The sequence below is a fragment of the Rana temporaria genome, chromosome 7 (assembly GCF_905171775.1).
Source record: "Rana temporaria chromosome 7, aRanTem1.1, whole genome shotgun sequence".
NCBI classification, from domain to species: Eukaryota; Metazoa; Chordata; class Amphibia; order Anura; family Ranidae; genus Rana; species Rana temporaria.
In genome coordinates this window covers 20,332,767-20,356,168 of record NC_053495.1, presented here as the reverse complement: position 1 = coordinate 20,356,168, position 23,402 = coordinate 20,332,767, and the positions used below count along the sequence as shown (strand labels likewise).

The 23,402-nt window shown below is 46.5% G+C and overlaps 1 protein-coding gene across 2 annotated transcripts in view; it reads left to right on the top strand.

The window, feature by feature from the left end:
* CPNE9 (copine family member 9) overlaps positions 1–23,402 on the top strand; it is a 350,416-nt gene that overhangs the window by 241,910 nt on the left and 85,104 nt on the right. For both annotated transcript variants that reach the window (XM_040359035.1, XM_040359034.1), the window contains one exon: positions 18,852–18,915. In XM_040359035.1, the coding sequence (XP_040214969.1) occupies positions 18,852–18,915 (64 nt within the window). The remainder of the gene's footprint in view (positions 1–18,851; positions 18,916–23,402) is intronic.

Below are 23,402 nucleotides of genomic sequence, written 5' to 3'. Positions count from 1 at the left end.
CAGTAGAGCAGTGGACGGTGTCAGTAGAGCAGTGGATGGTGTCAGTAGAGCAGTGGGCGGTGTCAGTAGAGCAGTGGGCGGTGCCAGTAGAGCAGTGGACGGTGTCAGTAGAGCAGTGGACGGTGTCAGTAAAGCAGTGGACGTTGTCAGTAGGGCAGTGGACGGTGTCAGTAGAGCAGTGGGCGGTGTCAGTAGAGCAGTGGGCGGTGTCAGTAGAGCAGTGGGCGGTGTCAGTAGAGCAGTGGACGGTGTCAGTAGAGCAGTGGACGGTGTCAGTAGAGCAGTGGATGGTGTCAGTAGAGCAGTGGACGGTGTCAGTAGAGCAGTGGATGGTGTCAGTAGAGCAGTGGATGGCTTCAGTAGAGCAGTGGACAGTGTTAGTAGGGAAGTGGACTGTGTCAGTAGTTTTTATTTTTTATTATTATTTACATTTTTGCACCCTGAAGGTTTGGGGGGAGCTATAATGGTCTGTACGCACAAGTTATCCTCAGTCTTCCAGGTTTCATGATACCCAGGGTCCATCATAATGAAGACGTGAAAAAATAGAGAATGTTCGAAATTTTTAATGGACATTTTTTAGATTGTGAAAAATGCTCTGGAGCCCACACACGGTCGTTTTTAATGACATTAAAAAAGAAGTAATTTTTTAGAACCCCAAAAAACGGTTGTGTGTACGCAGCATAAAACTCACATGGAGGAAACAGGAAATGGGCACATTTATTAGTCCGGTGGATAGAAGCTGCGCTGGTAGCTATTTTGGCCGCTCGTAGGGCTGTGCTGTCCGGAAGGAAGCTGGTAAGATGATGGATGGCTGGTACCGAGGGCTGGAACACAGCTTCGTCCATGATGACGTCACCGGGGTGCTTGCTGACACACCGGTGACATCATCAGACAACGCTGCGTTCCAGCTTGCGCCTGTATCTTCTCTCTTTTCAACACAATATTGAACCCTACGAACTGAGACTGGGATGCCATTAAAAGTCACGTGCGTGTAAAGGCAGGTGTCCCAATACTTTTGGTAATAGTGGGCCAGATTCAGAAAGGAGATACGACGGCGTATCTCCGGATACGCCATCGTATCTCTAAATGTGCGTGGTCGTAACTATGCGACTGATTCAGAGAATCAGTTACGTATAGATTTCCCTAAGATCCGACCGGCGTAAGTGTCTTACACCGTCGTATCTTAGGCTGCATATTTACGCTGGCCGCTAGGTGGCGCTTCCGTATAGTTACGCGATGAATATGCTAATTAGGTAGATACGCCGATTCCGAAACGTACGTCCGGCCGGCGCATTTTTTTTACGTCGTTTACGTTAGGTTTTCTTCGGCGTAAAGTTACCCCTGCTATATGAGGCGTAGCTAATGTTAAGTATGGACGTCGTTCCCGCGCCAAGTTTTGATTTTTTTTTACGTCGTTTGCGTAAGTCATTCGCGAATAGGGCTGTACTTAAGTTACGTTCACGTCTAAAGCATGCGCCGTTCGTAAAATACGTCAAATACGTGGGGTCACAGTGAATTTGCATAAAACACGCCCACATCATCCCCATTTGAATTAGGCGGGTTTACGCCGACACACATACATTACGCCGCCGTAACTAAGGGCGCAAGTTCTTTCTGCATACGGAACTTGCGCCCTAAGTTACGACGGCGTACCGTATCTGAGATACGATACGCCGTGCGGACAGATACTGCAATGTATCTGAATCCGGCCCATAGTGTGTATTTTATACCAAAAATTTGAACTAACAACTTAAACCTTCATACGTATGTCCAATATGTAGCATAAAATATTCTTTGCTTTTTTTCTGCCTCTTTTGCTAATTTTTACCCTCTTCCATTTCTACGCCACACGTTGGCATTACTTTTTCCCCAAGCTAAAGATTTATATCCAGCCAGATAACAAGTGCATCAGACTATAAAGCTGATATTTTTCCATTCTTTGTAGATGGGGCCCCTTAGCGTACTCTAGATAGATTTGCTAATGTAACCGGGAAAAGCGGTCTAATTTTTATCTGTAACAATTTCATCTGCATATAGTACAGTCATTATAACGGCGGGGCCCCCGATGGCTTCATTTGTATAAAACGTGTCAAAAAGCAAAGTTGGAGCTTTCAATTAAACATTTCTTAGGCCTGGGAATAACATTGTTGTGTTTGTTGAGGATTGATCAAACAGCCATAGAGCCAAAGAGAAGGAGCGGTTTTTCGCTATAGTATGTTTTTGAAGATGCATCAAGCTGCATTGTGGGAATATTGGAAGTACAATTGCTGTCACATTGTGGCTGAAGGATCAAAGGCACTCAAACCTCATTGTCTTTATGTTTTATGGTATAATGCAAATATGCGAGTGCGGGGGAGGGTTTTATCAACTTTCATTTACTTATTTATTTCAGGTACTTATATAGCGCCGTCAATTTACAATGCGCTTTACGTATACGTTGTACGGTCATATCAGTCCCTGTCCTCAAGGAGCTTACAATCTAATGTCCCTTAGCTAGATTCAGAAAGACTTAGGCTGGCGTATCAGTAGATACGCCAGCCTAAGTCTGAATTTGCGTCGGCGCTAATTTAAGCGTATTCTGGTAACCAGATACGCTTAAATTAGGCTCAGATACGAGCGGCGTAAGTGTCTTACACCGTCGTATCCTAAAGTGTAATTTTTAGGCTGACCGCTAGGTGGCGCTTCCATTGCGATCGGCGTAGAATATGTAAATCACTAGATACGCCTATTCACGAACGTACGCCCGGCCGACGCAGTACAGATACGCCGTTTACGTAACGCATTATCAGGCCTAAAGTTATTCTATCAAATAGCTGGAATAGTAATGTTAAGTATGGCCGCCGTTCCCGCGTCGAAATTCGAAAATTTTACGTCGTTTGAGTAAGTCGTCCGTGAATAGGGATTTACGTAATTTTTCCGTCCACGTCGAAACCAATAGGACCGTGCGGCGTACTTTGCCGCAATGCACACTGGGATATGTACACGGACGGCGCAATGCGCCATTCGTAAAATACGTCAATCACGTCAGGTCAACCCCCATTAACATAAAACACGCCCCCTCAGCCGAATTTGAATTAGGCGCCCTTACGCCCGCACGATTTACGCTACGCTGCCGTAACTTAGCAGGCAAGTACTTTGTGAATCATGTACTTGCCTCACTAACTTACGGCGTAGTGTAAATGCCATACGCTACGCCGCCGCAACTATGCGCTCGCCATCCTGAATCTAGCTACCTATCTCACATTCATACACATATTAGGGCCAATTTTGACAGGATCCGATTAACTTACCAGCATGTCTTTGGAGTGTGGTAAGGATTCAAGTGCAGCGCTAGGTAACTAGTGATATATCTAATAATGCAAACATATAAGCGACAGTTCACAATTAAACATACCGTATTTTCCGGCGTATTAGACGACCTTTTGTGCTTAAAAATATCCCCCAAAAGTTGAGGGTCGTCTTATACGCCGGTACCTGTAACGCAGAGTCAGTCAGATTGCAGGGCGTCCATTGTTCAAAAGCCACGCCTCCTCCTCGTCCTGTTCCGTGATAGGTGGAACACTTAGTTTCCCAGCAGAGCCTGTGTTCGGTGTTCCGCCTATCACGGAGGTCCTCTCATCCTCAGCCCCAGACGAGAGGATCTCTGTGATAGGCGGAACACCGAACACAGGCTCTGCTGGGAAACTGAGTGTTCCGCCTATCACGGAACAGGACGAGGAGGCGGCGCGGCTTTTGAACAATGGACGCCCGAAGTCTGACTCTGCATACAGGGATAAGGCATGGAGATCTGGAGATCGGCACAGTGAGGTAGGCAATGGGCACGGTGAGGTATGCAATGAGCAAGGTGAGGTATGCAATGAGCACAGTGAGGTATGCAATGAGCACAGTGAGGTATGCAATGGGCACAGTGAGGTATGCAATGGGCACAGTGAGGTATGCAATGGGCACAGTGAGGTATGCAATGGGCACAGTGAGGTATGCAATGGGCACAGTGAGGTATGCAATGGGCACAGTGAGGTATGCAATGAGCACAGTGAGGTATGCAATGGGCACAGTGAGGTATGCAATGAGCACAGTGAGGTATGCAATGAGCACAGTGAGGTATGCAATGAGCACAGTGAGGTAGGCAATAGGCACAGTGAGGTATGCAATGAGCACGGTGAGGTATGCAATAGGCACAGTGGGGTATGCAATGAGCACGGTGAGGTATGCAATGAGCACGGTGAGGTATGTGCAATGAGCACGGTGAGGGGGGAAGGGGGTCGTCTTATACGGCGAGTATATCCCAAAACCAAATTTTTAGCTGGAAAATTAGGGGGTCGCCTTATACGCCGGCAAATACGGAACATTAATGGCATTGCCTGCAAAGCAAGACTAGCATGCAAAATAGTGAGACAACAAATACATAAACATATTGAGAACTTAAATGTTCATTAACCACTTCACCCCCGGAGGATTTGGCTGCCCATTGACCAGGCCACTTTTTGCGATTCGGCACTGCGTCGCTTTAACTGACAATTGCGCGGTCGTGCGACGTGGTTCCCAAACAAAATTGGCGTCCTTTTTTTTCCCACAAAACACGCCCCCCTGTTCCACATTTGAATTAGGCGGGCTCACGCCGGCCTATTCACGCTACGCCGCCACAACTTACGGAGCAAGTGCATTGAGAATACAGCACTTGCCCGTCTAAGTTGCGGAGGCGTAGCGTAAATAGAATACGTTACGCCGGAACAAAGATACGCCGATCTACGAGAATCTGGCCCTAAGTATTTTTTCATATATTATTTATGAAATACATAACACTTTATATACCGTAAGTGTTTTTCATCCATTTCTATGTGATATCGGTGTGATTTTTTATTATTATTTATGTATTTTATTATTATTATTATTATTTTATATTAATTTAGGATTTAAAAAAATCCAAACTACATGTCCTAGAAATGACACAACATTCTAAGATATTTATATGCTTTTTTTTTCTTCTGACACTGGTGTGTCGGGAATAGGATAAAACATCTGGGCTTGTTGGAGCAGCTGCTGCTCTGCTGGATCTCTTCTTCTCTTCCTGAAGAAAGCGGCTGGCACAGCGGCTGCATCCTGCACCCACGCGTGGTTTGCCAAAACTTCTAGCAATTTATTGGGCACGGATGCCTCCTCGGGGTCCCCCTCTGACAATTTATTAACAAGTCCTCCTGGTGTTTTGTCAAAAGCCACATGGTACTTTATTTGTTTTGCTTCTTTCATGTATTCGGCTCTAGACCACACTTGCTTTTTTTTGGAATTTCTCATTTACTTATGAATTGTATTTTTTTATTTTATTTTTCTTAGAGATAAAGAAAAAACTGCGCTAACCAGAAAAATGTAATAGTCAGGTGTAAAAACCAGAAGGCTGCATTTACGCGATACAAACACAAATATAAATGGGAAAAAGAAAAACTGCGCCAACTAATATATATATAGGGCCAGATCCACGAAGCAGTTACGCTGGCGTATCTATTGATACGCCGCATAACTTCTAGGTTGCTCCGGCGTATCTTTGTTTTGTATCCACAAAACAAGATACGCCTGAAGCTGGGCTAGATCCGACTGGCGTACGTTTTAGTACGCTGTCGGATCTAAGGTGCATATTTACGCTGGCCGCTAGGTGGCGCTTCCGTCGATTTCCGCGTCGAGTATGCAAATTAGCTAGATACGCCAATCCACAAACGTACGTCCGACCGGCGTATTTTTTTACATCGTTTCCGCAAGGCTTTTTTCGGCGTAACGTTACCCCTGCTATATGAGGCGTAGCCAATGTTAAGTATGGAACGTCGGGCCAGCGTCAAATTTTCCGTTGTGTACGTCATTTGCGTAAAACGTTCGCGAATAGGGCTTTGCATAGAATGACGTTCATGTCGAAAGCATTGGCTTGTTGCAGGTTAATTTGGAGCATGCGCACTGAGATACCCCCACGGACGGCCCATGCGGCGTTCAGAAAAAACGTCATTTACGTTGGGTCAAGACGTATTAACATAACACGCCCACAACTGGGCCATTTGAATTGTGCGTCCTTACGCCGACACATTTACACTACGCCGCCGTAACTTACGGCGCAAATTCTTTGTGGTTACGGGAAATACGCTGAGATACGCTACGCGGGACGGAAAATAATAATAAAAGGAAACCGGACCATAGCGTGATAACGTTTAGAAATCGGGTTTAATAAAGATAAAAACCTACTCACAGACATCCATGAAATGTAGGCATGTACAAACAAATGCCGACCGGCACAATAGGAGCCCTTCCTCCTTGCGTTGAACGCGGTGACGTCACTGCACGCCGTCCCAGACGCGTTTCGTCATAAGTCTGACGTTTTCAATGGCATTTGTTTGTACATGCCTACATTTCATGGATGTCTGTGAGTAGGTTTTTATCTTTATTAAACCCCGATTTTTAAACGTTATCACGCTATGGTCCGGTTTCCTTTTATTACGGTAGACCCACGGATTGGTCGTCTGACACGCACCTTAGTCTCCATACTCTGAGGATAATCCCACTGTGGTTCCGTTCACCCTGGTTTCATCTTGCTGTTGGATCATTATACACTGCTGTTGTTTATCTGCAATCTGGTAAACTGCTCTCCATGTGGTGGTGGTTTCCACAGATGTCAAGTGCACCTGGGTGTTGTGTGTCCTGATCTCCAATATCTGAGGCGTTGGTCCATTATTCAACCTTTATTTGGACTTTTGTTCATTTTGTTCATTTTTGTTATATTTATACCTGCCTTGTTTGCTGAGTATATATATTAGTTGGCGCAGTTTTTCTTTTTTCCATTTTATTTTTCTTGCTGGTAGAAATGACCAAACTGTTTAAACTGTTTAGCCCCTTTTTGCGATTCGGCACTGCGTCGCTTTAACTGAGAATTGCGCGGTCGTGCGACGTGGCTCCCAAACAAAATTGGCGTCCTTTTTTTCCCACAAATAGAGCTTTCTTTTGGTGGTATTTGATCACCTCTGCGGTTTTTATTTTTTCCGCTATAAACAAAAATAGAGCGACAATTTTGAAAAAAATGCAATATTTTTTACTTTTTGCTATAATAAATATCCCCCAAAAACATATATAAAAAAACAATTTTTTCCTCAGTTTAGGCCGATAAGTATTCTTCTACCTATTTTTGGTCGCAATAAGCGTTTATCGATTGGTTTGCGCAAAATTTATAGCGTTTACAACATAGGGGATAGTTTTATTGCAGTTTTATAAAAAAATATTTTTTTACTACTAATGGCGGCGATCAGCGATTTTTTTCATGACTGCGACATTATGGCGGACACTTCTGACAATTTTGACACATTTTTGGGACCAATGGCCCAGATTCAAGAAGCAATTGCGCCTGTGTAACCATAGGTTACACAGCGCAATTGCTTACTTGCTCCGGCGTTACGAATGTTCTTGATTCAGGAACATCGTAACGCAGACTGCAGCCTAAAATCTGCGTGGCATAAGGCTCTTATGCCCGCATATCTTAGGCTGCATTCTTGCGATGGCCGCTAGGGGGCGCTCCCATTGTGCTCAGTGTATAGTATGCAAATTGCATACTAACACCGATTCACAATGTTGCGCGAGCCCTGCGTACCCAATTTACGTTGTTTCCGTACGGCGTGTTTAGCGTAAGGCTGCCCCTTCTAATAGCAGGGGCAGCCAATGCTAAAGTATACCCGTCGTTCCCGCGTCGCGACGTTCGAATTTCACGTAATTTGCGTAAGTGATTCGTGAATGGCGCTGGACGCCATTCACGTTCACTTTGAAGCAAATGACGTCCTTGCGACATCATTTGCCGCAATGCACGTCGGGAAAGTTTCCCGACGGAGCATGCGTTCTACGCTCGGCACCCTTACGCAGGGCAAGTTTACACAGCGCACACGCAATTTACGGAGCTACTGCTCCGTGAATCGCGGGTAGCGCAGTAAATTTACGGGGGCGCAGGGCAAAAAACGTTGCCCTGCGCCTCCGCAAGAAAGGGGCAAATCTACCTGAATCCGGGCCATTGTCATTTTCACAGCAAAAAATGCCGCAGCCCTATTCCCCAAACTCATGTAGCATGCCGCAGCCCTATTCCCCAAACTCATATAGCATGTCGCAGCCCTATTCCCCAAACTCATGTAGCATGTCGCAGCCCTATTCCCCAAACTCATAAGGCATGTCGCAGCCCTATTCCCCAAACTCATGTAGCATGTCGCAGCCCTATTCCCCAAACTCATGTAGCATGTCGCAGCCCTATTCCCCAAACTCATGTAGCATGTCGCAGCCCTACTCCCCAAACTCATATAGCATGTCGCAGCCCTATTCCCCAAACTCATGTAGCATGTCGCAGCCCTACTCCCCAAACTCATGTAGCATGCCGCAGCCCTTTTCCTCAAACTCATGTAGCATGTCGCAGCCCTATTCCCCAAACTCATATAGCGTGTCACAGCATTATTCCCCAAACTCATGTAGCATGTCGCAGCCTCCTACTCAAAACGCATGCATCAAAAAGAGAAAAACTGGTCTGTGCCAGCGCGCCCGGTGCATTAGGCCCAATCTCCAATAAGATGACTCATTGGGCTAGATTCAGGTAGGGGGACGTAAGTTTGTGTGGGCGTAGCGTATGTTATTTACGCTATGCCGCCGCAATTTAGAGAGGCAAGTGCTGTATTCACAAAGCACTTGCTCCGTAAGTTGCGGCGGCGTAGTGTAAATCTGCCGGCGTAAGCGCGCCTAATTCAAATGTGGAACAGGGGGGCGTGTTTTATGTTAATGACTAGTGACCCGACGTGATTGACGTTTTTAACGAATGGTGCATGCGGACATATCCCAGTGTGCATTGCTCCAAAGTACGCCACAAGGACGTATTGGTTTCGACTTGAACGTAAATTACGTCCAGCCCCATTCACGGACGACTTACGCAAACGACGTAAAATTTTCAAATTTTGACGCGGGAACGACGGCCATACTTAACATTGGCTAGGCCAGCTATTTGTTCGACTAACTTTACGCCGGAAAAAGCCTTACGTAAACGACGTAAAAACATGCGACGGGCGCACGTACGTTTCTGAATCGGCGTATCTAGTCATTTGCATATTCTACGCCGAACTCAACGGAAGCGCCACCTAGCGGCCAGCGTAAATATGCACCCTAAGATACGACGGCGTAGGAGACTTACGCCGCTTGTATCTTAGCCTAATTTAAGCGTATTTGTTTTCCAGAATACAATTAAATTTACGACGGCGTAGATTCAGAGTTACGACGGCGTATCTACTGATACGCCAGCGTAACTGTCTCTGAATCTAGCCCATTCTCTTTAAATGTCTATAAAACATTTAAAAATATTTGTTAATCAAGTCAGCAATTTGCAGCGTTGCAGGCAGCGATTGGTAAGGCAAGCTTGTGTTCGCTCCTTGACAGGATATCTCTTGCTGTCATCTCAGGAAGATTGTTCATTAGCCGATGGGGCTTGTGAAATGCCACTTTTGTCGGCTCCGGTTTATTTATTTATTTTTATCCCCTGCGTTAATGACCTGTCAGTGATTTTTTATTTTTAATTTGCCACCACAATTTGTAGCCGCTCGTGCAAGCAGGACACCCGCCCTAATGAGCTGCTAATTTGGATGGAGCGAGCTAATCCCCGTGATTTGTGCCGGGAGATGAACTCTTCTGCTTGCTCCAATTCTGGACAACTGTCTCATTAATGGGCTTTTTTTCCTTACATAAGGCTTGTGTCTGCCTCGGGGCATTGCGCTCACAGATCTCCATAGATTATATATGTCACTTATCATCTTATAGTGAGCCTGGGACTTGTCAATGTAGAGCATAGCAACAGGATTGTTCTAAAGCCCAACTCCACATTTCAATTCGAATGAAAACCTTGAGAAAAAAAAAAGAAACCATAAATCGGTCCCTTAAAGATCCTGGCCTGTATTCAAGAAGCAATTGCGCCTGTGTAACCATAAGTTACACAGCGCAATTGCTTACTTGCCCCGGCGTAACGAATGCTCCTGATTCAGGAACCTCGTTACGCCGACTGCAGCCTAAGATATGCGCGGCATAAGGCTCTTATGCCCGCATATCTTATGTTGCATTCTTGCGATGGACGCTAGGTGGCGTTCCCATTGTGCTCAGCGTATAGTATGCAAATTGCATACTAACGCCGATTCACAACGTTGCGCGAGCCCTGCGTACGCAATTTACGTCGTTTCCGTACAGCGTTTTTTGCGTAAGGCTGCCCCTGCTATTAGCAGGGGCAGCCAATGTTACGTATACCCGTCGTTCCCGCGTCGCGAAATTTGAAATTTACGTAGTTTGCGTAAGTCAGGGGTGTCCAAACTTTTTTCAAAGAGGGCCAGATTTGATGAAGTGAACATGCGTGAGGGCCGACTATTTTGCCTGACATTCTTTAAACCATTAAAATTCGGTCTAAGTGTGTTTGTCTGAGCACTAATACACGGCCTTTGTGGCTGTGTGTGGTGAAGAGATGAGCTTGGGCGTGTTATTTGGATATACTGTATATATTACTTTTGTGGCCCCAACGAATCCCAGAGCGCAGCTTAGGACTAAGGATGAGCTTGGGCTTGTTATTTGGATATACCATATTTATCAGCGTAAAACACGCATGGGCTTACCATTGCCATGAATGCAGCCTCACCATTGCCATGAATGCAGCCTTACCATTGCAATGAATGCAGCCTTACCATTGCCATGAATGCAGCCTTACCATTGCAATGAATGCAGCCTTACCATTGCCATGAATGCAGCCTTACCATTGCAACCAATGCAGCCTTACCATTGCAACAAATGCAGCCTCACCATTGCAACCAATGCAGCCTCAAATGTGCCATAAATGCAGCCTCACATGTGCCATAAATGCAGCCTCACATGTGCCATAAATGCAACCTCACTTGTGCCATGAATGCAGCCTTACCATTGCCATTAGTGCAGCCTGAACGATGCCCATCTGCAGCCTCGGAGGGCAGAGGGAGGGGGGCGGGACGAGTGCCGACAGATTACAAACAGGAGAATCTCTTGTTTACTCTGTGACCTCTTTAATACAAAGTCCCGCCTCCTATGATAGACAAAACAGTCGTCCAATGGCATCCCAGGAGACGGGACTTCCAATAGAGATGCTGCTGAGTAAACAGGAGATCGTCCTGCCCCCTCCCTGTCCTTGGGGGCCACAAACAATATATATATATCCAAATCCCCAGGGGGGCCATATTAAATCATCAAGGGGGCCGCATTTGGCCCCCGGGCTGGACTTTGGACATGCCTGGCGTAAGTGATTCGTGAATGGCGCTGGACGCCATTCACGTTCACTTTGAAGCAAATGACGTCCTTGCGACTTCATTTGCCGCAATGCACGTCGGGAAAGTTTCCCGACGGAGCATGCGCTCTACGCTCGGCGCGGGAACGCGCCTAATTTAAATAATTCCCGCCCCCTACGGGATCATTTAAATTGCGCGCGCTTACGCCGGGCATTTTGCCGGCGCGCCCACGCAATTTACGGAGCTACTGCTCCGTGAATCAAGGGCAGCGCAGTAAATTTGCAGGGGCGCAGGGCAAAAACGTTGCCCTGCGCCTCCGTAAAAAATGCGCAAATCTACTTGAATCCGGGCCCCTGACTTTACAGATACCTAATGAGACAATTACTGTATTCCACTGTATATTGTTAAAAACATAGGGCTAGATTCAGGTAGGGGCGCGCATTGTTACGGCGGCGCAGCGTATCGTATTTACGCTACGCCGCCGTAAATTAGAGAGGCAAGTGCTGTATTCACAAAGCACTTGCCTCCTAAGTTACGGCGGCGTAGCGTAAATGGGGCCGGCGTAAGCGCGCGTAATTCAAATGAGGGGGCGTGTTTTATGTTAATTCTTGGTTACCCGACGTGATTGACGTTTTTCCCGAACGGCGCATGCGCCGTCCGTGGAATTTCCCAGTGTGCATTGCTCCAAAGTATGCCGCAAGGACGCCATTGGTTTCGACGTGAACGTAAATTACGTCCAGCCCCATTCACTGACGAGTTACGCAAACGACGTACATTTTTCAAATTTCGACGCGGGAACGACGGCCATACTTAACATTGCGTGCGCCTCCTAATAGCAGGAGTAACCTTACGCCAAAAAAGCCTAACGTAAACGACGGAAAAAAAATAGCGCCGGGCGTGCGTAAATTTGTGAATCGGCGTATCCAGGTCATTTGCATATTCTACGCCGAAAACGACGGAAGCGCCACCTAGTGGCCAGCGTAAATATGCACGGTGTAAGAGACTTAAGCCAGTCGGATCTTAGGCTAATGTTGGCGTATCTTGCTTTCTTAATACAGAAAAAAGATACGCCGGCGCAGCTTTGGAATTACGCGACGTATCTATAGATACGCCGGCGTAATTCAATGCTGAATCTGGCCCATACACTATATTGTCAAAAGTATTGGGACACCTGCCTTTACAACGCACATGAACTTTAACCACTTCCATACCAGGCACTTACGCACCTTCCTGTCCAGGCCAATTTTCAGCTTTCAGCGCTGTCGCAATTTGAATGACAATTGCGCGGTCATGCTACACTGTACCCAAATGAAATTTTTATAATTTTGTTCCCACAAATAGAGCTTTCTTTTGGTGGTATTTGATCACCTATGCGATTTTTATTTTTTGCGCAACAACTAAAAAACTTCCGAAATTTTGGAAAAAAATTAAGTTTTAATTTTTTTCTGTATTTTTTTTTTGTAAACAAGTAAGTTTTCTTCTTCAATTATGGGCACTGATATGGCGGCACTGATGGGCACCGATGAGGTGGCACTGATGGGCACCGATAGGCGGCACTGATATGCTGCACTGATGTGCATTCATAGGCGGCACTGATGGGCACTCATAGGCGGCACTGATGGGCACTCATAGGCGGCACTGGGCACTCTTTGGCGGCACTGATGGGCACTCATGGGTGGCACTTATGGGTGGCACTGATGGGTACTTATGGGTGGCACAGATGGGCACTGATAGGTGGGCACTGGGCATAGATGGGCACTAAGAGGTGGCACTGATGGACACTGAGGGGTGGCACTGATGGCATTGCTGGGCATCATTACAGTCAGTGCCCATGTTGCCAGTCAGTGCCCATTTGTGGCCACTTTTAACCCCCGCTAGCAGCTGAAAAGGGTTAAAACCGCCCGCAAAGCACCGGTGCAGCGGCGCATATGAGTGCCCATCAGTGCCGCCTATGAATGCCCATCAGTGCAGCATGCCAGTGCCGCCTATCGGTGCCCAACAGTGCCACCTCATCAGTGCCCATCAGTGCCACCTCATCGTTGCCCATCAGTGCCGCCATATCAGAGCCCATAATTGAAGAAGAAAACGTACTTATTTACAAAGAAAATTAACAGAAAAAAAATTAAAACCGTAATTTTCTCAAAAATTTCGGTCTTTTTTTAGTTGTTGCGCAAAAAATAAATATCCCACAGGTGATCAAATACCACCAAAAGAAAGCTCTATTTGTGGGAACAAAATGATAAAAATTCTGTTCGGGTACAGTGTAGCACGACCGCGCAATTGTCATTCAAATTGCGACAGCGCTGAAAGCTGAAAATTGGCTTGGGCAGGAAGGTGCGTAAGTGCCTGGTATGGAAGTGGTTAACCCCTTCAATACTGGGCACTTTTACCCCCTTCCTGTGTGTGTATGAGGCTTTAACAACCTTCAGCTGGAATTTTTTGAAGGAATTTCCTGCTCACTTCCTCCTTCATTTACATGAACAGTAACAAATGGTCTGCTGAGGGCATGCGTGTCCAACCGTCCTCTGATGTCTTTGGCTAGCCTTAGGCCTCACACACACACAGATGTCAAATAAGAGGACATTAAGAATACTCTATTAACACCCGCCAAGCGCCTCCACCACCAGCCCTGTGGCAGATATATGCCTGGCAGAGTCCTCTCACGAGCAGGCGTTGAACGCGTGAGGCCCCTAATGATCTAAAAAGCTCCTCGTTTTAAAGCAATACCCTTTATTTCAATCAGGCGGATGTCCCGGGAACTTGCTGGTCGTGTTCGGCGGCTTGTCTCTGGATTTCACACTAATAGATAATTTGGGAAACGTTTAATGGTCGGCGAGACCGGATTGGGTTCTGCTTGTAGCTAATGGTAGAATATTTCCTGCTACAGACATTTTTTTTTTTTTGGTCAGACCGCGGGAGGAAATTGGTTTTCTTGGGGGATTGCGGAGACATTTGTGTCTATTTCATTTGAAGCTGCGGGAAAAACAGTTTCAGGCATCACCTGACGGCGCAAATTAAATGTATTGTCTTGACAGCGCAATCTATATGTGCTTCAGTGTCCGAATAGGATGCCGGATGGGTTCTTCCGATCGCCTGGCGGCGCTTTTTGTTACAAAAAGTCACAGGTTATGTAGCATGTAAACAAATTCTGTCTTTTATATCTCAAGATAAAATAAATGGTCACCTTTTTTGGAACCCCCGTCCTTTACCCACACAAGAGTGCGCTATTTCTTTGTGCCCTGTTTAGTGCATTAAGCCTAAGGAAATACCCAGTACTTCCAGGTATGGGGGAGCATGTGACTCATTCCATGTGACAATGCCAGTGTCCTGTCGAGAAATGCCCCCCTAATCTCATATTACCAAAAGTATTGGGACACCAGCCTTTACACCAGGGGTGGCCAACCAGTGGCCCGCGGAGCCCTCTGATGTGGCCCGCGACCTCCCGCTCTGGAATGGCTGGTTGGCAAGCCCAGATCGCAGGTTGCCGACACGCCATACCGCAGCATCAGTGTTGTGAATGAAGCTGGTGGTAGAGGAAGAAAGTGGCTGTGGACCAGAGCCCCATAAGCCGATGCGTCCTCTACAGCGCCGGATTTTGCCACAGGCAGAGTCTATGGCAAAGTTCAGCTAACCCACAGGATAGACACAGGTGCACTAAGCTGCACCCACGGTGTGGGTAAACCACAGCACATCAGTGTGAAAGCAGTCTGAGGCACTTTTCACACGATTAACCGGACCAAATGGGACCCTCAATTCACCTCTATAGAGCGACAGATGTCCATTACGCCCGCCTACCTCCAACCTGAAAAACAGAAGGGAATTCGTCCCCTTCCTTCTGGGCGGATCGGAGGGCCTATAGAGTAGCCGTGACCTGTCATCCGCCCGCTCTGCTCATTGTGGCCCGCGACTGGTTACCAAGTTGTTTATGTGGCCCTCGCTCTTCAAAAGGTTGGGCACCCCTGCTTTACACGCACATGAACTTTAATGGCATCCCAGTCTTAACCCCTTTAAGGACCGCCTAACGCCAATATACATCGGCAGAATGGCACGGCTGGGCACAGGCACGTACAGGTACGTTGCCCTTTAAGTGCTCAGCCGTGGGCACGCTCGCGACCCGGTCCGAAGGTCCGTGACCACGCCCCCGGGACCCGATCGCCACCGGTGTCCCGCGATCGGGTCACAGGAGCTGAAGAACGGGGAGAGGTGACTGTAAACACACCTTCCCCATTCTTCTCTGTGGCTTGTCACTGATCGTCTGTTCCCTGTTATAGGGAACGACGATTGGTGATGTCACGCGTCCGGCCCCGCCCCCCTACAGTTAGAATCACTCCCTTAGGGCACACTTCACTGCCATTGTCATTTTCACAACTTTCATGCAGTGTATCAAAATACGATCGTATTCATGAGGAAAGTATCTCAATGCTGCAGATTGATGCAAAATGATCTATAATATTCCACCCTGCCCGATTTATTTTGTTTCATCAAATCCGTTTGAATTTGAGTCTAAATTGATCAGAATTAGCTACTCACTTGTTTGCATATTCAATCGTTTTGATCAAACCACACATTGATTGAATAAAAAAATTAAAGCATGTGTGGCCACCATTAAAGGGTACCTCCCTTAGGCCCCGTACACACGACCGAGGAACTCGACGTGCCAAACACATCGAGTTCCTCGTCGAGTTCAGTGTGGAAGCCGCCGAGGAGCTCGGCGGGCCGACTTTCCTCATTGAACAACGAGGAAATAGAGAACATGTTCTCTTTTCGGCCCGACGAGTTCCTCGACGGGTTCCTCGCTGAAAACTGTACACACGACCGAGTTTCTCGGCAGAATCCAGCTCCGACCGAGTTTCTGGCTGAATTCTGCCGAGAAACTCGGTCGTGTGTACGGGGCCTTACAGTCCTCACCCAGTTCTCCCAATTGTAAGATCATGGAATACGCGTGCTTTGTACAAGGTATGAGGCTGCTATTAGGCCTGGACTCTCCGGTGTATATTTTTAGATTTAAACTTTCTTTCACCCCTTTTAACACAGCGAAGTGACGCACGGGAATATCATAGACATGTGCATACGTTTTAGTTTGCAAGCAAAGATTGTCCAATTGGGATTAGGAAGCAAATATTGGAAGGATAACAATGTACATGTATTCTTAAAGCCAAACTCCAGGAAAACCGCTAAAATTGCATATATTCTGACCATCTCTTGTATCATGTCTGTAGTCTCTAATTATGTCTTGTATCATGTCTGTAGTCTCTAATTATGTCTTGTATCATGTCTGTAGTCTCTAATTATGTCTTGTATCATGTCTGTAGTCTTTAATTATGTCTTGTATCATGTCTGCAATCTCTAACTATCTTGTGTCTCATGTCTGCAGTCTCTGACCATCTCTTGAATCATGTCTGCAGTCTCTGACCATCTCCTGTAGTATATCTGCAATCTCTGACCATCTCTTGTGGTATGTCTGCAGCCTCTGACCATCTCTTGTATCATGTCTGCAGCCTCTGACCATCTATTGTATCATGTCTGCAACCTCTGACCATCTATTGTATCATGTCTGCAACCTCTGACCATCTATTGTATCATGTCTGCAACCTCTGACCATCTCTTGTATCATGTCTGCAATCTCTGACCATCTTTTGTATCATGTCTGCAACCTCTGACCATCTCTTGTATCATGTCTGCAACCTCTGACCATCTATTGTATCATGTCTGCAACCTCTGACCATCTATTGTATCATGTCTGCAACCTCTGACCATCTATTGTATCATGTCTGCAGCCTCTGACCATCTCTTGTATCATGTCTGCAATCTCTGACCATCTCCTGTATCATGTCTGCAGCCTCTGACCATCTATTGTATCATGTCTGCAACCTCTGACCATCTATTGTATCAGGTCTGCAACCTCTGACCATCTATCGTATCATGTCTGCAGTCTCTGACCATCTCTTGTATCATGTCTGCAACCTCTGACCATCTCTTGTATTATGTCTGCAACCTCTGACCATCTCTTATAGTATGTCCGCAACCTCTGACCTTCTCTTGTATCATGTCTGCAACCTCTGACCATCTCTTATAGTATGTCCGCAACCTCTGACCTTCTCTTGTATCATGTCTGCAGCCTCTGACCATCTCTTGTATCATGTCTGCAACCTCTGACCATCTCTTGTGGTATGTCTGCAGCCTCTGACCATCTCTTGTATCATGTCTGCAACCTCTGACCATCTCTTGTATCATGTCTGCAGTCTCTGACATCTCCTGTAGTATATCTGCAGTCTCTGACCATCTCTTGTAGTATGTCTGCAGCCTCTGACCATCTCTTGTAGTATGTCTGCAGCCTCTGACCATCTCTTGTATCATGTCTGCAGTCCCTTACCATCTCTTGTCTCATGTCTGCAACCTCTGACCATCTATTGTATCATGTCTTCAGTGTCTAACCATCTCTTGTCTCATGTCTGCAACCTCTGACCATCTATTGTATCATGACTCCAGTCTCTGACCATCTATTGTATCATGTCTTCAGTCTCTGACCATCTCTTGTATCATGTCTGCAGCCTCTGATCATTTATTTTAGTATGTCTGTAGCCTCTGATCATCTCTAGTAGTAGGTCTGCAGTATCTGACCAGCTCTTGTAGTATGTCTGTAGACTCTGACCATCTCTTGTATCATGTCTGCAATCTCTGACCATCTCTTGTATCATGTCTGCAATCTCTGACCATCTATTGTATCATGTCTGCAATCTCTGACCATCTATTGTATCATGTCTGCAATCTCTGACCATCTGTGGTAGTATGTCTGTAGCTTGTGACCATCTCTTGTAGTAGGTCTGCAGTCTCTGACAGTCTTCTGTAGCATTACATACAGTATACTGAATATCATGTGTGGTCCAAGGGCAGCAGTTTAGACCCCCTCCATGTAATGAGTTGACAAACACTGGCTTAAAGAGTCAATCAGTAGCTATTTCTGAGCAATGACCCCCGTCTTCTTCAAGGACCAACGAGCAAAATGAGCGAAGGTGACCACCAACCAAAGGTCATTTTTATTTCAGAAAATGATGAATTGCATTGCAGACTGACGGAGGACTCCTTTTTTTAAGACCTCCACCGAGCTCCTTGGGAATAACCCCCAGCGCAGTATTTATGTTTCAGGCAGATTGAAAGTAAAAGGTCACAAATAAAGATTTATTCTGGAGCGAACGAGGGAAATCTTTTCACCCACTTCAAGGAAAGCGACTAAATGAAGAGAGATGAAGGAGCGCGGTTGCGGGGGTAAAATGGCGGAACGCATTCCTGCCCCCTGAGTCTGGCGGGATCGCCGAAATGACTTTCTATCTCCACCAGTGTGTTTGTCATTTGCGCCTAACAAGCTTTAAAGGGGCAGCAGTAAACCTTTGAGGCGAAAGATAGACAGACAGTAATTGCATGTCTGCCGCGGCACAATGGCCTCAGACCTCAATCTGTCATCCGCTCCGGGTCTCTGTCAGCAGGACCAATCAGGTGTCTGGGTTGATAAATGGTTGTGTTTCTGTCTATTCTTTTTATCTTTTTACTTATGTTTTTTTTACTTTCCTCACCCAGGGGGATTCCGGGGAAGAAATGCGGGACGATCATCTTATCGGCGGAGGAGCTCAGCAATTGCCGGGTCTGTATACAATGAAACGGTTTTCTATAACGGCTGAACCATTGTTTGAATGGCTCTGATTATTTTTAACTTGTAACACTTAAATCAAAGGAACGAACGTCTACAGGGCTCACTGGGGCTCATTGACTGGGATTTTGAAGTGCCATTGAAGTCTCACACCTTTTTTATCTCCTTATAGTCCTGTACCACCACACATGGGGGTCCGCTGAAATTTGTTCAGAGGGGGGCGCTTCCGCAGTGGTGATACACATTTAACCCTTTTCTTCAAACGCTAGCAGGGGTTAAAAGCGCCCCACTAGCGACAGAATAGCGCAGCTAAAACGATGGTAAAGCGGCGCTTTACCGATAACGCGGCCAATTGGCAGTGTGAAATAGCTATTGAGATAATTCAGCTTCACTCCATGCCCATATAATCATAGCCTAGAGAATGTACAGACCCCCCTTCAGCACAGACCCCTCCATTCAGCACAGATGGACCCCCCCCCTTCAGCACAGCCCCCCATTCCGCACAGACCCCCCCTTCAGCACAGATGGACCCTCATTCAGCACAAACCCCCCTTTCTGCACAGATGGACCTCCCCTCCCCCCATCCCATTCAGTACCTCAGATCAGCCATCAGTATGGCTGGGTCACAGCAGGTTCCCTCCCCCTGTGTACACATAAACACTGGAGAGGGAGGCAGCTTCACTCTGCTCGCTGTGTCTGTGTGACCGCTCAGACAGCCCGTGGCCGCGAGACTCTTCAAAACCTTCTCGATTTTCCAGGGGGGGTCAATTGCCCCCCCTTGTCCTATGGAGCGGACGCCCATGCCGCCACATGGCATGATTTGTGACTGCTAGGGAAAGCTAATGTAGCACTACCCCCCGTAGGAGCTGCTGGTTAGTTTTGGGCCTTGCACGTTACCTCATTCCTCATCGTCTAGGGCAGGGGTCTCCAAACTTTCTAAGCAAAGGGCCAGTTTACTGTCCTTCAGAGTTTACGAGGGCTGGACAGTGGTCAGTAGGAGTGGAAAGGGTCCTGACATCAGTGGAAAAAATGAATGCCCTATTGCTTCAGTGTGAGTAATTGTTCCCCGTCATTGGGTCCCATTTTTGGTGTCATTGAGAAAAACTGTACCCCGTTGTTGGTGTCATTGAGAAAAACTGTGCCCCGTTGTTGGTGTCATTGAGAAAAACTGTGCCCCGTTGTTGGTGTCATTGTGAGTAATTGTCCCCCATCATTGGTGTCATTGTGAGTAATTGTGTCCCATCCTTGGTGTCATTGTGAAGAATTGTGTCCCATCCTTGGTGTCATTGTGAGGAATTGTGTCCCATCCTTGGTGTCATTGTGAGGCCGCCGTATTTGTTTACGTCGTTTGCGTAAGACTTACGGCCGGCGCCTGCTATAGTGAGGCGCAGCCAATGTTAAGTATGGACGTCGGGACAGACGTAAGTTACGCCGTTTGCGTCAGTCAATTCACAATTGAGCTGGGCCTAAGTTACGCTCACGTCGCTTTCATTGACAATTAGCAAAGTGATTTGGAGCATGCGCACTGGGATTCAGTCGCGGCCGGCGCATGCGCAGTTCGTTCGGCGCGGGGACGCGCTTGATTTAAATGATACACGCCCCCTACCCGCCGAATTTGAATTCCGCCGGGTGATTTACGCTACGCCGCCTCAACTTTACAGGCAAGTGCTTTGTGAATAAAGCACTTGCCTGAAAAACTTGCGGCGGCGTAACGTAAATGACATACGTTACGCCAGCAGAAAGATCCGCTGATCTTTCTGAATCTGGCCCTTAAGCTTTTGCAAAAAAGCAATCAATAAACGCTTATTGCGATTTTTTTTATAAACCAAAAATATGTAGAAGAATACGTATCGGCCAAAACTGAGGAATAAATTAGTTTTTTTATATAATTTTTGGTGATATTTATTTTAGCAAAATGTAAAAAATATTGCCTTTTTTTCAAAATTGCCGCTCTTTTTTTTGTTTATAGCGCAAAAAATAAAAACCGCAGAGGTGATCAAATACCACCAAAAGAAAGCTCTATTTGTGGGAAAAAAAGGACGCCAATTTTGTTTGGGTACAACGGCACACGACCGCGCAATTGTCAGTTAAAACAACGTCAGTTAAAGTGCAGAATTGCAAAAAATGGCCTGGTCATTAAAGGGGTAAATCTTTCCGGGGCTGAAGTGGTTAAACAAAGCCAAAATCGGAGGTGCAAATTGCACTGATCTGCGGCTTTGAATTCGCACTGAAGTAGCACGGTTCCAAAGCCGCACTAGTGTAAACCAGGGCTTAGGGAGGATTTTGATGTGCGTCCAATCTCCCTTCCCTCTGAAGCCCCATCTGCGTTCATATCATGCTTCAGAGGTTACTGACAGGTGGCAAGGAAGCAATGCAACACGCTCCTCTAGATTTAACCCCATTTTTTTCTGACAAATACTCCACAACCACATGCATTGCACGCAGTTAAAGGGCGTTTGCAACGCTTCCCTATTTACTTGAATGCGTAGCATTCAATGGGCGGACACTACAAGAAAGTGTTATGCCGCGTACACATGATAATTTTTCGGGTTGTAAAAAACAACGTTTTTTAAAAATGTCATTTAAAACGATGGTGTGTGGGCTTCAGAGCATTTTTCGGTTTCTGAAAAACGACAATTTTTTTTTTTCGAACATGCTCTATTTTTTCACAACGTTTTAAACAATGTCGTTTTTCGGGTTGTAAAAAATTATCGTGTGTGGGCTTTAACGACGTGAAAAACCCGCGCATGCTCAGAAGCAAGTTATGAGACGGGAGCGCTCGTTCTGGTAAAACTAGCGTTCGTAATGGAGTAAGCACATTCATCACGCTGTAACAGACAGAAAATCGCAAATCGTCTTTTACTAACACGGAATCAGCTAAAGCAGCCCCAAGGGTGGCGTCATCCGCATGGAACTTCCCCTTTATAGCGCCGTCGTACGTGTTGTACGTCACCGAGCTTTGCGAGAGCATTTTTTTTCCACTAGATACGCCGTCGTAACTCTGAATCTACGCCGGCGTTAATTTAAGCGTATTCTGGAAACCAGATACGCTTAAATTAGGCTAAGATACGAGCGACGTAAGTCTCCTACGCCGTCGTATCTTAAAGTGTAATTTTTAGGCTGGCCGCTAGGTGGCGCTTCCGTTGAGTTCGGCGTAGAATATGTAAATGACTGGATACGCCGATTCACGAACGTACGTGCGCCTGTCATAGTAAAGATATGCAGTTTCCGTAAGAGATTTGCCGCTTAAAGATAAAGCTGCCCCTAGGAGGCGTAGTCAATGTTAAGTATGGCCGTCGTTCCCGCGTTGAAATTTTACAATTTTACGTTGTTTGCGTAAGTCGTCCGTGAATGGGGCTGGATGTAATTTACGTTCACGTCGGAACCAATACGTCCTTGCGGCGTACTTTGGAGCAATGCACACTGGGATATGTACACGGACGGCGCATGCGCCGTTCGTAAAAAACGTCAATCACGTCGGGTCACGAGTAATTAACATAAAACACGCCCCCCCATCCTCATTTGAATTAGGCGCGCTTACGCGGGCCGCATTTACGCTACGCCGCCGTAAGTTAGGAGGCAAGTACTTTGTGAATACAGTACTTGCCTCTCTGACTTAAGGCGGCGTAGCGTAAATACGATACGCTACGCCGCCTTAAAGTTGCGGCGGCGTCTCTGAATCTAGGTATACATCTCCATTAAGACAAGCTCAGCCGGCAGTTGTGTCCTATGCAGATGTGCGCTGAATAAAGAGGGGTTAATTCTCTCCCTCTCATGTGGCTCGAATCTCCTACATAAAATTCATTACATATAGCAACTTCTGTGTCAGATTATTTATTCCGGTATATTAGCAATTTTGATTAATGGTGTATTTAATTGCATTTATATTTATGATTTGCATGTGTATCTGGGGAAAGGAGGGGGGAGGGGGGGATATGAAATTAAATCTTCTCCTCCTACATTGCAGCTCGTGATCATGTATTATGGAGACTGGCAATGCCGGGAATGTATACGTTTTGTAATGATGGAGTTATTTTTTAAAGTAATTGTGCCATGGGGAGGGCATGGTTTTTAATCTGTGCATTATATATGACAAGGTCAGACACCGCAGGCAGAACCAATTTAGGGCCAGATTCAGGTAGAAGTGCGGCGGCGTAACTTATCGTAGATACATTACACCGCCGCAAGTTTTCATCGCAAGTGCCTGATTCACAAAGCACTTGCGATGAAAACTACGCCGGCGGCCTCCGGCGCAAGGCGGGCCAATTCAAATGGGCATGTGCCATTTAAATTAGGTGCGCTCCCGCGCCGGACCTACTGCGCATGCTTAGTTGCGCAATTCCCGTCGTGCTTTGCGCGCCGTGACGTCATTTTTTCCCGGACGTGTTACGCAAACGACGTTAAATTTTAAATTTTGACGCGGGAACGACGCCCATACTTTAGACAGCAATACGATTGCTGACTAAAGTTAGGGCACCAAA